Source organism: Ursus americanus, chromosome 16, assembly GCF_024610735.1.
Source record: "Ursus americanus isolate L20-20 chromosome 16, mUrsAme1.1.p, whole genome shotgun sequence".
Taxonomy (NCBI): domain Eukaryota; kingdom Metazoa; phylum Chordata; class Mammalia; order Carnivora; family Ursidae; genus Ursus; species Ursus americanus.
This window is the reverse complement of record NC_142142.1, coordinates 53,653,356-53,669,525: the sequence shown is the minus strand read 5'-3', so window position 1 is coordinate 53,669,525 and position 16,170 is coordinate 53,653,356. Positions and strand designations below refer to the sequence as shown.

Genomic DNA, 16,170 nt, shown 5'->3' with positions numbered 1-16,170 from the left:
TGGTCCTTTGACAGATTTTCCTGCTCCCCCAACAAGACAATCACTCACCTTTAAATGAAAGGCATGAGGGGTGTGCGTGTGTGTGTGTGTGTGTGTGTGTGTGTGTGTGTGTGTGTATGAGGAGATTATAGTGAAATATGTCTTTATAAATGTGAGACTCACTTTACACGAGATTAATGACCTCTAAATAACTGTACATTGAACTTCAGTAAAATCAATCATACTTGGCACAGAGAAGTTCTTTAAAGAAATCATGACCCCGAGCCTGACTGGTGATGGTAGCTACTCCTTACTAGGTGTGTCTGTCTGCCCCCCTCCCCCCCCAGAAGGCCAAGCCCTTTACCCACCTTGTCACATCCTCTGAGGGACTTACTTTTGTTCCCATTTTGCAGAGGAAGTGACAGACCCACTGAGATCAGGCATCTTGCTGGGGTCAGGGTCACAGCTCCTGACTAGCCTGGCTGGGATTCGAGCTCTGATCCATCGGACCTGAGTCCTGGGCTTTAAAGCACACTCTCCTGCGTCCTGAGGTTTAAATAACGTCAGTGAGCTCTTGTATCTGCAGAGTGCTTGGTGACCGACGAGGAGTTTGTGTTCATTAAGGTCCATCTTCCCCTTCGATCTTCACCACGGCAGATCCCATTTCCCAGCTCTGGAAGAAGGGTCATTGTGGTGTCCGCAGCCGTGAGTGGCTGGGCAGGCCCAGGACCCGGTGCTCCCCGCTCTAGATGGTGCTGTTCGCTCAGATCTGTAATCGCAGGGGAGGATGGCAAGGGTCCAGCCCGCTCCATCTTCCAGCTGTTCTCCCTTTGGCTGTGAATTTCTGTCCCTGCCGTCCATCCCCTACTCGACCCCATCTCTCCCGCTGTCCTCACTGGCTCCATTCCAGCCCATTGGCCTCCTTTGTCTGGAATGGGTTTCCTTGGACTGGGGGGTGTTACTGCTTCCTTCAGCTTCCCCACTCAGATGGCAGCTTATCACAGAGCTCTTCTGTGCCGACCCCCTAAAGATAGCAGCCCCTGGCCTTCTCTGTCCCTCTTCACTTAATTTATTTCTCTTTTCATCACTTGCTTCTACCTGGTTTATATTCACTGGGTTTTTAAAGATGTGCCTTCCCTTCTAGAATGTAAGCTCTCTGAGGGCAGGGATTTTGTCCGTCCTGTTCATTTACTGTAATCCACCTTTGGGCATACTCTTGATGGACATCCAAAAGATATCCCTGTGCGTAGGAAAGCTATGGCAAGGCATGGCCATCCCTGAGCTGGGCCCTGGTGTTCTTCCCACTCCCAAGATGAGCCTCAGGAAATTTTGTGGGGGGTAAATGCTGATCTATCCCCATGCACCCATTGTGCTCAACTGGCATGACCTCCTCCCTCCCTCCATCACTGCCTCGCACTGATGCTTTATAAGTGTATTAGTGCCTGAATGATGTCACTGTAATGCATTTTGGGAATAGCCATGTGGTTTATACACACTTGAATTGCTTTGAATGCAAACCTGACATCATGGCGAAGGCAGCGGCGAACAACATATGCACAGTAAACAGGCAGAGACTGTCTTATTGATTAACAGATGAGGCCTCTATTATTGATCAAAGCTTGGCGAGGAAATTTATCACTTTTAATTTCAGGGCTGCCAAATATTTCTGCCTCTGAGCCAGCCATTACAGAGACAATTTAAAGGCACATGCCTCCTTGGGAAGAGGGGGTTTCTGCCTCTCTTTGCTGGCTCCTGGGCCCTGGAACTGCCTGTCTTTGCTGTTGGGCTCACCCTGGGGCATTGGGGGGGCTGGGGTCTCGGTGGGGGTGGGTCCCAGGGCTTCAGGAATGGAGCCTGAAGTGGGAGCCAACGTCTGTGGTCTCTGCACGTGATGAGAGTTCTGACCTGTCTGGGTGGGTCAGGCTGTGCACGGAGGCCAGGGCACTTTCACAGCCTCAGCTCAGTGTCGTGACTTCAAGGCAGGCGGGGAGAGGGGAGGACACTGAGGGCAGCCAGATGTGGTCAGGCTCGGGCCAAGCCGGCAACCTTGATGAGCTCACATGTGCTGAGCTGTTTTTATCTCCATCTGAACTTGTCCGATGGCACACATCCGGCCGTTCGTTTCCTACCTGCCCTCCTTCCTTTCTCTCTGCTCTCGGTCCTTAAAACAGGTGCCGCTGTCGCCGTGTGGACGGCTGTTTTCTAAGAACCCTCCGCACCACATCCCTTTGAGGCGGAGGCACAGACACTCCTCACCTGGCTGTTGGGCTCCTGCAGGAGGCAGAGCCCCCGGGGCTCTCCAGGCCCTGCTGCAGCCTCGGGCCTCCCCAGCTGCTTTCTTCTTTAGGGAGCCCTGAGAATTGTGAGAACCAAAGAAAGAAATGCAGCACAAGTCAGATCCCTTACAGATCCACAGGAAATCATTGCTGGCTAATGATTTGGGACTGGGGAGGATTTCTCAGGGCAAGAAGGCTGTGACTTCATCCACCCACCTCGTCCGCACTGCTCTTTGAGGTACTTGCTGCACTTCCAGAGTAAATGGATGAAAAGGGGTCCTGGCTGCCACCTGAGCGGACACACATTGTGACTGTCTTGCCGTCAGGTTCCTTCAAAAGCTCTTTCTTGAAGCCGTATAAGGCACGTACGGGTCCTTGGTCCAAGGACACCCGGCAGCCTGAAGGGACACCCGGAGGTGATCGTGACCTCCCCGTCTCCAGGCAAAATTCCTGCAGCCACCTAGTACAACTGGCAATATTTATATTTAAAGTTCTTAAGGAAAAGTGACTCCATATATTCCCTAGGGCACCTTTTCATTCATTTTTTCAGCCAATCAACGAAAATTTACGGAGTACCTAGTAGAGGGTATATATGGCTCATCAGTTGGAATATAGACAAGGTCGGTGTTCTCCTAGGACCCGACATTCTGCATGTACTCTGGGATCCTTTTACCCTTCACTGGCAAGAACTGTTTATTGCTGTTTAACTTAAGCCCATACTACAAATTGTATTCTGAATTCTGTTCCTTAGAGTTTGTGCTCTTACTCTAAGGAAGAAGTTCTTAAACTTTTTGAAAAAGTATTGGAACCATTTCTCCAGCTAGAATTTCACACAGAACTTTGATGTATCAAAGGAGCATATTGGAATTTTATTTTCTTGAGTTGGGGAAAGGAAACCCATACTTCACCTTCTTATCCGTCAAGTATCTTTGTAGATGGAGCGCTAGGGAAGCCAAAATACACAGAGATTAAGAGCAAAGGCTCTGAAGTCAGGCTGCCTGGGTTTGAATGCACTTCTGTTATGCACTGTGTGACGCTGGGCAAGCTGCTGAACCTCTCTGAGGTTGGGGTTTCTTGTCTGCTAAGGGGGGGTAATAGCAGTATGTACTTTTAAAGGTTGGCAGGATTAAAGGCAACAATACGTCTTAAACACTTTGCATCGTGCCTGGTATCTGGTAGAGCCTCAGGAAATCGAGATGGTTGGAAAGCAGCACTAGGTTTCTACTATAATTATGTGTAAGAAGTTCTACCTCAGGGTGGCTGGGTGCTCAGGGTCCTGGGATCGAGCCCCGCATCAGGCCCCCTGCTCAGTGGGGAGCCTGCTTCTCCCTCTCCCTCTGCCGCTCTCCCCCTCACTTGTGCTCTCTCTTGCTCTGTCAAATAAATGAATAAAATCTTAAAAAAATGTTCTGCCTCTTATAAGACTCCAATACAGCGTTGAAAGGAACAATGTGCAGGGCATCCTGGGATGGGCAGAGTGGAGCCGGCGTGTTTGATATGCACACACTCCGGTCTTGAGGATGGAAAGGGGCAGAGAACTGGGACCTGGCTGTGCTCACGCTCATAGACTCAGGGAGGGTCCTGTGGTTCCACCCAGGGAAGGTGAAGACAGCTCCCCGGGGAGCTAGGTGGCTAAGTGGTCAGGCCTCACAGCCACCAGGAATTTAGAATCAGTGCAGCTTGTGAGCCATGCAAGTGCTTGAGCAAGAAGCAGGAAGGAAGCAAGTGGCCTTCAAGACACCTGCATGTGTTGGTGAATCAGACCAGCTGGTGGGTGTGGTGACCATGATGAGTCCAGCAGTGTTCTGGGCTCCATCCAGCAAGGGCCCGGATGGGGCAGGGAGAGTCGGCAGGCAGTGCAAAAGATGCATCCAGAAGACCTTTCGAATGAAAGCGATCAAGGCTTAAGACAGGTGCCCCCTGAATGAAATCATGTATTACAGCCTTGAAGACTGTTAGCAAATGGTGAAAAGTCTTGTTTGTCTTGACGCTGTGGCGTTGTCGCCTTGAGCCTTGTAAATAATGGTTCTGAAAAAGTTTATCAATTTGAATCGCACTGAATTGATTTTGTTGATTGCACAAATACAGTAATCGGTTCCCACTGGGTGTTGGGCTGATGCAGCTGTGCATGCGACGACATGCTCCCCTCCTCGGAGAGCTTCCAGTGTGGCAGGAGGCAGGGATGGGTCGCCAGGCATTTAGAAGAGCACATGGTGAGCCTCTGATCTGGAACATACAGGGTGCTGTGGGAGCACAGGGAAGGGCTGTGTCCTCCAGACACGGGGACAGAGGTATGGACGCTGGTGCAGAGGATGCTATACTGGGGCCAGAAGTGAGGGGCTAGATGTCAGACACGGGAGGAGCAGAAGGCCTCTCAGTGGGGAAGAGCCTGGCCCCTTCAGGGACCCCGCCCGGCTGAGTGGGTCTGGAGACCAGGCAGCAAGTGTTGAGGGGTGAGAGATGAAGCAGGAAAGATAAGCATGTCCAGAAGTACCTTGTGAGTCTTGGTGAGAAGTGTGGATTCTATCCTGAAGGCACAGGGAAGTCATTCAGGGATTTTGAGCAGTCGGGTGCAAGGGGGGTAGTTGGGGCAGACAGTCTAGTTTTGGGCGTACTGAGTTAGGGGCTGTCCAAGTAGAGGTACGTCAGCAGTTCCTGCCTTCCCATAAGGTACAGTCTAAGCAACAGGGCACGTTTGCCTCGTTGAACCCTTTACTCCTCTCCGTGCCTCAGCTGGAGCCAGCCCCCCAGAATCCTGCTGCTTCTTGGGGCATCTCATCGGGACCCCGTCTCTGCTCATGTTGGTTTTTCTGATTTTGTTCCCTCTTCTCTGGGAGACCCCTGGATGGTGGCATCTGGAGCTCAGTGGGGTGGGTGGTCATGTCCTGGAGGAGGGGCTGGGCTGGGCTGGCTGCTGGGGCCAGTGACCGTCCCTGACTCGGGGTCGTCACAGGTATCCAGCCCCATCCCCCAACATCCACCTACACGATTTCGGCCCAGGACGCCTTCCCCACAAACCGAATATCACTCTCACGGTGGCTGCCTCCCCTCTCTTTTCAGCGGGTGCCAAAGCCTTTGTTTGTGACCAGTGTGGAGCCCAGTTTTCGAAGGAGGATGCCCTGGAGACACACAGGCAGACCCATACTGGTGAGTTGACTGATCCCCACTCTCCAGGGCCTCCAGCATGCCGGTGCGTGGAGATGGGGTAGCTTGGCGGCACCCTCTTCCAGCAAACATGCCAGCTAGTCATGTCCTGGGGAGCTTGTGCCACGTTCAGCTACTCTCATGTGTGGGGCTGGCTGGCAGGAACGTCCACGTGTGACCTTGCCTCGTAGGGACAGCTGTCCTGGATGAGGTCTCACAGGTCACCAGGGTCCCATCTTAACGAGCCTTCTAGCATGCTCTTGTTGAGGTCTTAGAAGGTCCGCGATGTTATCTAGCATCCCCTTCCCTTGGTGAACGGTCAGGAAACCTCTCGCACTCTATCTGAATACTTCTGAAACCCTCAGTGGCCACAACGGGCTGGTCTTCCCGCTGTGAGTCAAGTCATGGGGTCACAGAAAGCGGTGTCTACATAAGGATGCGTGTGAACCGTTCAGCTGACGATGAGATCACCTATTTGGTGTTAGAGCCCTGGTTGCTCGGCCTCAGTGCCGTCACCAGTCATCTGTGTCACTGGGGCAGCCTTTCAGTAACTCTGTAAGGTGGGAGGCACCTTCCGTGTCGTAGATGAGGACCCTGCAGGGAGGGACAGTGACTTGCCCAAGTGAATCCTGGAGCCAGGAGCATGGCAGCTGGGATGGCCTGGGTCTCACCCTGGCTCTGCCCTTCCTGCCCGCTAGACCAGGGATCTGTCCTTGAAACTCTCTCACTTGGGGTCACCTCGTCTGCTAGAAAAGCGGAGTCATAATTGTACCTGTCTCCATAGCACCGTGTGGTCACAACGATGAAATAAGTTAGTTTATTTGAAGTGCTCTGCAGAGTGTTTGGCTCATAGTAAGCATTTCATCCATAGGAGTAGATGTATTTAAAATATTGATTGACTTCTCACAATGTGCCCCGCACGCTTGTTGCATTTAAGGTATGGTAACGTATGAGTCAGATGGCGCTCCTGCCTCTCACGGAACTGACTCTGATGGGGAGACAGTATAGCAAGAAAGTGTGTAATAGAACGTCAGGTAATAATACGTGCTAGTAGGAAAATGAAGCAGGGTAAGGGGAAGAGAGTGATAGGGAGAAAAGTGGTATTTTAGATTAAATGGCCAGGCCTCTCTGAGAAGGTGATATCTGAGCAGAGTCCTGATGTGAGGGAGTGAGCCTCTCAGAGGGAACAAGCACTTGCAGAAAGCCCTGAGGCTGGGCTGAACTTGACAGGCTCAGGGAACTGCATGAGGAGCCTTGTGGCTGGGGGGTGGGGGGGGGAGGCAGGGAGTGAGGCGCAGAGAGTGGTGGCAGATGAGGTCAAAAATCAGCTGGGTCTCTCAACCCTAGTAAGGAATTTAGATGTTATTCTGCATGTGCTGAAAGTCCATTGGAGGGGGATAAAATTTTTGCAAAGCATATCCCTGATAAGAGACTACAGTTAGAAAACATAACTCTTACAACTCAATAATAAAAATACAAATAACAAAAATACAAATAACCGAAATAAAAAAATGGGCAAAAGATCTGCATAGACATTTCCCCCAAAATAGACAAATAGTCAATGAGCACATGAAAAGATGCTCAACACCACTGGGCCATCATAAGGGAAATACAGATCAAAATGACAAGTCGTTTCTAATGCCCATCGGGATGTGTCTGATGCAAAACACAGGCAGTAAGAGGTGTTGGCGAGGACGTGAAGAAATCAGGGCTGGTGGGAATGTAAAATGGCGCAACCACTTCGGACAGCAGTCTGGCAGTTCCGCGAAAGGGTAAACATAGAGTTACCATATGCGGAGCGATTCTACCCCTAGGTGTCTGCCGAGGGAAATGAAAACATATGTTCTCACGAAAACTTGCACGTGAATTTTTATAGCGCCATTATTCATAATAGCCAAAAGGTAGAGATGACCCAGTGTCCGCCCACTGAGGGATGGATAAACAAAACGTCATTTATGCCCAGGATGGAATATTATTTGGCTATAAAATGGGGTGGAGGAGTGATACACTCTGCAACATAGATGAGTCTTAAAAACGTCACGCTCAGTGGAAGGAGCCAATCACAAAAGGCTACACGTTGTATGATTCCATTTATAGGAAACTTCCAGAATGGGCAGATCTACAGACAGAGAGTAAATTAGTAGGTTCCAGAGGCTGGGGGAATTGAAGGGAAATGGGGAGTGACTCTTGGGGGTGATGAAAATGTTCTAAAATTGATGGTTGCACAACTCTGAATATATTACAAACTGTTGAACTGTATGGTTTAAATGCATGAGTTACATGTTATATGATACATAAATGATATCTCAGTAATATATGCACACCCCCACCCCCACCCACATGCGTGTGCACAAACATGTATAGAGAGAAGGAAATAATAGTCCATTGGCGGGTTTTGAATGGGAGAATGACATGACTCGATTTATGTGTTAAACAGCTCACTCTGGCTCCCGTGTTGGGAATTGACCACGGGAAGTGTGTCAGTAATTGCTGTGTAATGAACCGCTCCGCCAGCAGATTAAAGCAACAGAGTGTTATTATCTCTGACAGTCCTGTGGGTTGACTGGGCTCAGTTGGGTGGTTTTCACTTGAGGTCTCTTATGGGATTGCAGTCAGGCTGTGTGGGGCTGGACATCGAGGACAGCGTCCTCACTCTCCGTGCTTGCCACGCAGTCTACCTCTGCAGCAGACTGGCCTGAATTTCTTCCGTGACTGCTCAGGGCCCCAAGAGTTCAGAAGCGTAAGCTGCCAGCTCTCTTCTGAGCTAGGCTGGAAACCTATAACATCACTTCTGCCATGTTTTATTGGTCAGAGCAGGCACAGGTCAGCCCCAGACTCGGGGTGGAAGGCCAAGGGGTCGTGACAGACACATACAGAGTGGCATATGACGGTCATCTTGGAGACAGGCTGCCAAGCTACTGTAAGGGGCTAGCATGGAAGAGGGAAGACACGTCAGTTGCTGCTGCTGCTGCCATCATTATGTCAGAGGTATTTCCATGTCCCGTGACCTCCCACGATCTGCCTTTCCCAAGTGGGAAATGTGGTACCATGGGCCTCGGTCTGGGCAGCTGGAGGAGCGCTTTCGAGGTGAGCGAGGCCCTGGCTTGGTTACAGAGAAGGTGACTTGGCCAAGTGGTTTTGCCCAGGTTCTGGAGCTAGTTATCTTGAAAGCCAGGCATGACCCAGGTGTCCCCAGGTCCCAGCCAGATTCTTATTGAATCCCTCCCCGAGAATTCCGATCCGGGGCCTGTGGAGACTGAGCGGTGAGCCGCTTGAGCTGTCCGTGCTGGTTAAACCTGCCGCGGCAGGAAGCAGGCCACCTCCCAGCCAGGATCCGAGGCGGAGGCTGAGTCCGTGACAGGTGAGCAGGAGGGGAGGCTGTTTGCGACCAGACCCTGTGCACTTAGTGAGCACCTTCTGTGTGCCTGGCACCACCCCCCGGAGATACAGCAGTGATCAATGCAGACATACTTTCTGGTTTTTTTTCAAACAACTTTATTGAGATAGAATTCACATACCATGCAGTTCACCAGTTAAAAGTATACAATTTGAGGATTTGTCATATATTACAGTATTTTTTTAAGCATGCAATTCAGTGACATTAATGAGATTTCAGCCTGTTTTTAGAATCTGGGTTGATTCAGCTTTGAAAGTTGGGAACTGTCTTAAGACCAGTGCTTGTCTAGGATTTATTTATTAAGTCAGTAAGACTTTGAAAGTGGCCAACGCCGTCCAGAAGAGGCTGTTTGACTAGTGGTTGGAAAGAGCCTGGAGTTTGAGTTAGAAGCCTGAGATGGGGCTCTGACTCCACACTCTGGTAGGATGATGGCCTTGACTTGTCACTTGTCCTTTCTACCCTGAAGGTCTCCTCACCTGCAAAAGAACTCCAGTGCCATCCTTCCTAGGGCAGAGGCGGGCCCAGCCCGTCCGACCTCACTTTGGCTTCATCTCAGGTTGAGTCAGTGGAGTTCTTGAAATGGGTGAGAAATGGAGAAAATGAATCCAAATTAGGGATGAGAGGTGAAGGCGGATGCTTTAAGGAAGGGCCCCTCCCTGCCTGGGCATGCGCTGTGGGCAAGCTCCCCCAGTGGTCACGGGCACTGGGCCACTCCTAGTGCAGGCTGGGCTGGGCTGGGGCGAAGGACAGACGCACAGCAGCCTTATCCTTCGGCAGTGGCTCTTCCTGACACATGGCAGAGCTTGTTTATAGCACTGTTGCCTGCAGAACCCAGGCAGTTCCCCAGACTCCTCTAATAATCAGAGAAAGAATACAACTGGAAATCCATTTGCCATCTCTGTTCTAGGAAGGGGGGCCATGAAGAAGGGAGCGGCCTAATTATAAGGAATGCTGACAGTAATGCTGAAGTTATTGGGCTGGGAAGAGACAGGTGGAGCACCAGGTACTGTTGAAGTCAACAGGAGACCAGGGAGTTCTCCGAAGAGGAAAAGGAGCAGAGACCCTGGGGAAAGGGAAAGTCACGGTCATGCTGCTCTGTATTTCTGACACCTTAGTGGATAAAACACATTTCTCTGTTATGCCCATTTAATAGATGAGAAAACTGAGGCCTAGAAGCCACCCACTAGGACGTGGAGAGCTGGCCTTTGAACTCCAACTTCAGCGCTCTTCCCACTGCCCCCTACCTGCCTCCAGAGTGACTTACTGTGTCCACAGGTGTGTGGTTGAACGACTGGGGAGAACTTGTTCAGAGATCATTTTGCTCAGGGCCCTGTCTGGGCAGGGCTCTTTTGGATCCCTGTGATCCATTTAACTAAGAATCCTCAACACCCTAATACCTGCATCCCCCTCCTGGGACAAGATCTAACCTGCCCGGAATGAATTGGGTTTGAGAGTTCCATGACCAAAGCCGCCATGTTGGGGACTCACAGCTAACCTGCGGCGTTGCGTTAAATGGGTGATTATGGCGTCTTCTAGGTGTTTTCGAAACCAAAAGCTGAATTTTGTAGAAAGTAGTTCTCATTTCATTTTAGCCAAATGAAAGGCATCTTCATGTTTCACCCTTTTGACCCCGCTTCACCTGGATTTCTGTTGTGGGGTGTGTGTGACTTCTCCTACGCCCCCTTCCCCCGAGGTCTTAGTGGGCTCCGGCTGGCGCTCTGGGAGGCCATGCTTGTGGTTGGGCTGGGCCCGGGCTTTGTTGTCATATCTCAGCTTTCTGTTTTGGTACAGCGAGATAAACAGAGATCACTTTACACCTTTTATATTATGACAAATACATATTGCAAAACACTGCTGCTTCCAAACTGTTGGGTTGCAGAGCAGCGAGGAATTAACAGCTACGCAGCTCCCCGACATGCTTGTACTGCATTGACACATCAGATTTCTTTAACTGTTCAGTAAAATAAAGAGTGAGAAAACACGCATACACACGCACGTACACACATACACACCCAGCGTACCACGTAGATTCTATATCGGGCATGTCTTAAATTAGTAAGTAGTTCTTTAAGTCCAGATAAACTGATAAATACCATTAATGGCTTAATTTATACTCTGGGTTTGAAATTTGACACATGGACACTATCTTGGCTAGGGAAACACAAGTGGTTTTGTGCCAGAGGTTTTAATGACCGATCAGTAATATAAATTGCTGCATCACTGAACAGAAATAGCTTCTCCATGTCATTTGATCTGGAAACTTCTCCGGCCAGGCAGCAGTTAATAAATTTAAAAATAATTACCCTCTTTATTCAAAGTCAAACTAATTAGGAGTGGGTTTTACAAATCATAATGTTGTTCAAGCCACTGTACATCCCCGTTTGGGACCTGAACAGGCCTGGGGGCAACAGACAGGATCGGGTGGCGTTAATTAGAGGGCAGGGGAGCTACCTTGGCTCTGAGCTGCAGGCGAGGGTGTCGAGACGGTCTTGAGCGTGCCCTGTGTGGGAAGGAAGAGATCTCAGTGAGGGGCCTTGCGGGGAACTTTCAGCCTTTTCATTCATATATAGGGACATCAGAGCAGCTCCTGCTTGTGCCCAGAACATGGGGAAGACAGGGCCAGTGCAGGTCTGCATGGGTCAGGCCAGAGAGACTACGAGAGCCCAAGTGGTAGGAAAGGTGGCTGAGTGCATGTCTGCTTGGGGAGGACAGACCTGCCCAAAGACAGGGGGATGGGAAGGAGGCTCTCTAGAGGGCTTTACCCACTGGGCAAGTTTGGGCCCTGCGAGGGTGGCTCAGGTTTGCCTTACAGGCTTCAGGGAAGGTGCCCCTTCAGGGTCTGAAGTCAGAGTGTGAAGTTTGGGGGTGTTCTGTGCATAGTGCCCCCCAGAACATGGGGTCTGGTATCAGACTGTATAGATTCCAATCCTAGTTTTATGATCTGGGGCATGTTGCTTAACTTCTATAAGCTTCGGTTTCCTCCTTCATAATATGAGGGTAATGATGGTGTCTATTGTATAAGGGGTATTGTGAGGATTTAATTTGATAATCTGTGTAAAGCACTCAGCCTAGGCCTTGCATAGGTATTTCACCCTCCAGAAGCACCAGGAGCATGCCTGGCCACATTTTAGAGGAGTCCTCATCGGTTGGTACCCTCGAAGGCTCAAGGATCTTGAGTCTCCAGCTGGTATCTTGGCCCATGTCTGCTGCCATCGGGGGCCTGGGAATTCTGGGTCCCTGCCTTCTTCAAGTAAGACTTTGTGTCTGTTATCCCACCTGAGGGCCTCCTAGTGTCCTGGTGAGGAAAAGAGGCAGACACACGTGGCTAAAGCCATTGCCAGGTTTCAGAATTCTGGGGCTAGGAAGTGTAGGGGTCATCTTGGAGGCCCAGGACACTAGGTTGAACTAGATCCTCTAGACTTGTCCTGAAGACATTCAGCTGTCCCCTCCAGACCCCCACCTGCCCCACCGGGTTAGTGACTTGACTTAGACTGTGCAGCTGCTTGGTCCCATCATTTCTTCATTCACTTATTTCCTAAGTTTTAAAGTGCCTACTATGTGCAAGGGCTTTGGGGACCCAGTATGTCATGCTGAACAAAATCTGGTCCCTGCTTTCCTGAAGATGACAGTGTTGTGAACTCAATGAACCAAGGGAGTCTACTTGCCTCGAGTATAGATAATACAATAGCTGTACTCTATTGGACACTTTGGAGTTCTAATTTTATTCAAGTCTTGGCTACAGTCCTAACACAGACCATTTTTCCTCCCTATTCTTTGCTGGAGAAAACTTCAACCCAGAAAGATTGAGGAAGGCCAGTCTGGGGGACAGCTAGCTTGGATGCCTGGCCTTCTGCACCCCAGAGCCCATGTTTTAATGCTGTCTTCCCTCCCCAGTAGGGACTGGACCTTGAAGCTTATGTGCAGAGCAGGGGTCAACTCTGCCTGTTGAACAGCCTGTGAAATCAGAGGTTAGTAGCCTGTATTTGAAAAAGGGGGTCAGTCGAGAACAAACAAGCCAAACTAGAATTAGAACCCATGAGTCCTTACTTCCATTCCAAGCTTCTCTCGACTCTGACTACAAAATAAGGGCTTTCTTTTCCTGGCCTAGAAAAAGTTGCTTCATTTCCACATTCCTGTGTCCCAGAAGAAGCCACTCAGGCAGATGCAAATGGTGACGTGCTGGTCCCCCTCCTCTTGGGGTTGGCTGCCAGGGGGTCGGTCCTGTGGTCCAGAAGCAGCTCACACACTGGTGGCCAAGGGCAGCCGTGCTGTGGGATCTGCTATCCAGAGAAAGCAGAGAGCAGGCGCTGGAGAGAGTCCTGCCCCGGAGTGCTCTCCTTTTCAGTGTGAAGGAGGTTAGGGGGCATCTTGCTGGAGCTCTGGAAGAAGGAAGCAGTGAGGACACATGCAAATGCATGCAGAGGACACACGCACGCACGTGCATGCACACACTCTGCAGCGGGTGACTGTCCCCTCCCTCCTGAAGGAGCGCAGCTTCACCCCCACCTTGGTGTTGTAAGCTGCCTGCTTCCACTGGCCCCTGTCTCATCCCTGATAGGTTAATGATGCTTGGGGAAAGCTGCAGGGACAGTCTCTGGCTCTGAACTTGAGAACAGAAAATGAAGTCCTTATTTGGAGGACATTCTGTGGGGGGTGAGCATGGGAGGGGGGGCAAGGAGGTGCAGGCGGGGGAGCAGCCACATTCCGTCCCTCAGGATGGCTGCCTGCCTTGCCCCTCTCCTACCCCAGATCTGGCACAGGGGCGGTGCTGGGCACTGAGGAGCCTCGTCAGGGGTGCTGGCCCCTGTCCTAGGGCAGTAGGAAAACCAGCAACTGCTCCGGCCCCTCCTCCTGGGGGCAGCTGCCAGGTGCCGGCCCGGAGGCCTGGATAATGACAAACAGCTTAATCTACCTAAAACCTTACGGGGACAAAAAAGGCAGAGCGAGCCTCAAACCCCTGCCCAAGCTGGAGGGCACAGGGGAGGACAGGTCGTCGGAGGAACACGTGGATTCCATGCAAGCTGGCATGACTTCCCCATTGAAAACATAATAGCATTTGACTTTTATAAATATCAGGGGTGATTTGTATAGCATTTCACACAGCGTGCCAAGGAATTGAACATGAGAAAGCCCAAGCTCGGGAACGGCCAGGGAACGTCATGGGCACTTCGGGAGGGAGAGTCATATGCTGCTGTTCATACAGTCAGTGCATCAGCATAGACTTACTCTTGACCTCATTTCATGCTGTTACTATAAAGGCATGTTTGATGCCTAATATAGAGCTTTATTTTCCAAGCACAGGGCTCTCGGCTTTGTCGAAGCTGCTCACTGTGGAGTAGGGAAGGACAACTCAGCTGTCACCTGCTGGCCCAGACAAGCCATCCTTTACCCTAGTGGCTCTTGGGCCCCTCTGGGCACCTTCTGGAGGGGCCCCCAGTGCTTTTCTTAAAAATTAAGAAACTTTATTTTTTAGAGCAATTTCAGGTTTATAGCAAAATTGAGTGGAAAGTACAGAGAGTTCCCATGACACTCCCTGCCCCTGCACACGCACGGCCTCCCCCACTATCACGTCCCCAGCCAGAGTGAGACCTTTGTTGTTACCCGTGATCCTGCGCTGACAACACCGAAAGCACCCAGAGTCTTCAGTGTGCATTATGGTTCGCTCTGGGTGCCGTGTGTCCTGTGGGTTTGGACAAATGTGTGATAAGCTGTGCCTTCCAGAGCTGCCCCCCAAATCTCCATGCTCTGCCGGGTGGTCACTGTGATGCCTTTTATGTGATTATTGCTGCGTTGAATGGCGCTTTAAGGGGACTGGTGGTGCTTGGGTGTCTTTAGGGCTGGAGAAGGAAAGTTCACCCAAGGCCGATCTGGGTTGGAAAAGGTTGAAGCTCATTTGCTGAGTAGACGCCTTGAGTATCTGCTTTGTGCCAGACATTTGTGCTGGGCCCTGGGACAGGGATACAGCAGTGAGTGGGACTCACAGGGTCCCTGCATTCCCCAGCCTCCCCTCGTCACAGGGATGCTAGTGGCCATCGTTGTGTCAGGGGTAGCGTGGTGTATGGAAGCGACACTGAGTTACGAGAGGAGAACAGAGTTCTTAGCTGGGCTCTGTCACAGGCTTGCTTTGTGACATGGAACGAATTAGTTTGTTTCTCTTCCCCTCTCAAATATTGGGTGTGTGAATTGGGCAAGAAAAATGGCGGTTCTGGGGGTTCTGTGGTTCCAAGCACAGCCTAAGATTCTGGTCTCGTACTGATAGTCTACACTTTTCTCAACCTTAATTTTCATGTTTGTAAACTATGATGAAATAATATGTGGTTATTGTAAGGAGCGCCTGTAAGGGGCTCAGTGCCGTGCCTGGGATGGACAGCACGCCTTCAGGGGTGGCTTCTCGTGATTGGCTGTTTTTAGATGTCTACGGGTTCTGTCCCTCACCAGAAGACACGTATGTCTTTCACTTTATTTAGAAGCTTATTCAATAAAATTTCAGTGAATGCTGTGTCTGAAGAAGGGATTAAAGATGAAGCTCTTTCGCCTCTTAAAAATTATCCCAGGGCGCCTGGGTGGCTCAGCCGTTGGGCGTCTGCCTTCGGCCCAGGGTGTGATCCTGGGGTCCTGGGATCGAGCCCCACATCCGCTGGGAGCCTGCTTCTTCCTCTCCCACTCCCCCTGCTTGTGTTCCCTCTCTCGCTGGCTGTCTCTCTCTCTTTAAAATCTTTAAAAAAAAGATTATCCTAGAAATTTGAGGGGAACAAGAGGACTTGGTGTTTGAGGGCTGTGGCTCAGAGCTGGGGCCTCGCCAGCACGGCCACTTGTCACATAACCTGGCAGGCCACCCCCCAGCGGCCCATATAGGCAGGGGTTTAAATAGTACGTCCCGTTCAGTAGGAGAGCTGAGATTCGAGTCAGGGGGCCCCGGTGGTGAGTCTGATGGGCTTCTGGGACCCCCATCGTCCTGCTGTTCAGAGCTGCTCCTTCTCTCTAATGTTGTCCTCACACAAGGCACGACGGTCAGCCTCAGCCCCCTACTCAGACCCTGGACACCTCCCCTCTCTTCCTTTCCGTTCTTCACCCCACGTGTTTCTCCTTTATCCCTCTGACTCGCTTCCAGCTCCCACCCTTTCGCCTCTGCTCTCCCGTCTCCCTCAAGACACCACCGCTGCCTGATGACAGAAAGGAGTTAATAAAAACCAATGTGTAACTGAAACTTGAAAAGCCATAAATCGCCTAGTTTTTTCTAAGATGTTGGTAGCATTTTGATTTAATAGTTGGACAAACACAAGGGCCTATTTTATTCAGAGTTTACAGGCCTCAAGGCTGTTATTCCTCCAAATTTAATAGCATTGAAATTGCAGGGTTTGCTATAATTTGCCT

The 16,170-nt window shown here is 50.7% G+C and overlaps 1 protein-coding gene and 1 long non-coding RNA gene across 4 annotated transcripts in view; one reads left to right on the top strand and one right to left on the bottom strand.

Annotated features, from left to right (window-relative positions):
* The window catches only part of ZBTB16 (zinc finger and BTB domain containing 16), a 183,185-nt gene that overhangs the window by 116,632 nt on the left and 50,383 nt on the right, over positions 1-16,170 (top strand). For all 3 annotated transcript variants that reach the window (XM_045797815.2, XM_087868421.1, XM_087868422.1), the window contains exon 4: positions 5,316-5,402. In XM_045797815.2, the coding sequence (XP_045653771.2) occupies positions 5,316-5,402 (87 nt within the window). The remainder of the gene's footprint in view (positions 1-5,315; positions 5,403-16,170) is intronic.
* LOC148108814 (uncharacterized) lies at positions 9,174-13,343 on the bottom strand. Its single transcript, XR_015727013.1, has 5 exons — positions 13,303-13,343; positions 12,844-13,175; positions 11,248-11,296; positions 10,292-10,573; positions 9,174-9,369 (listed from the first exon to the last, which is right to left on the bottom strand). It is a non-coding gene; the product is annotated as an uncharacterized LOC148108814 (long non-coding RNA).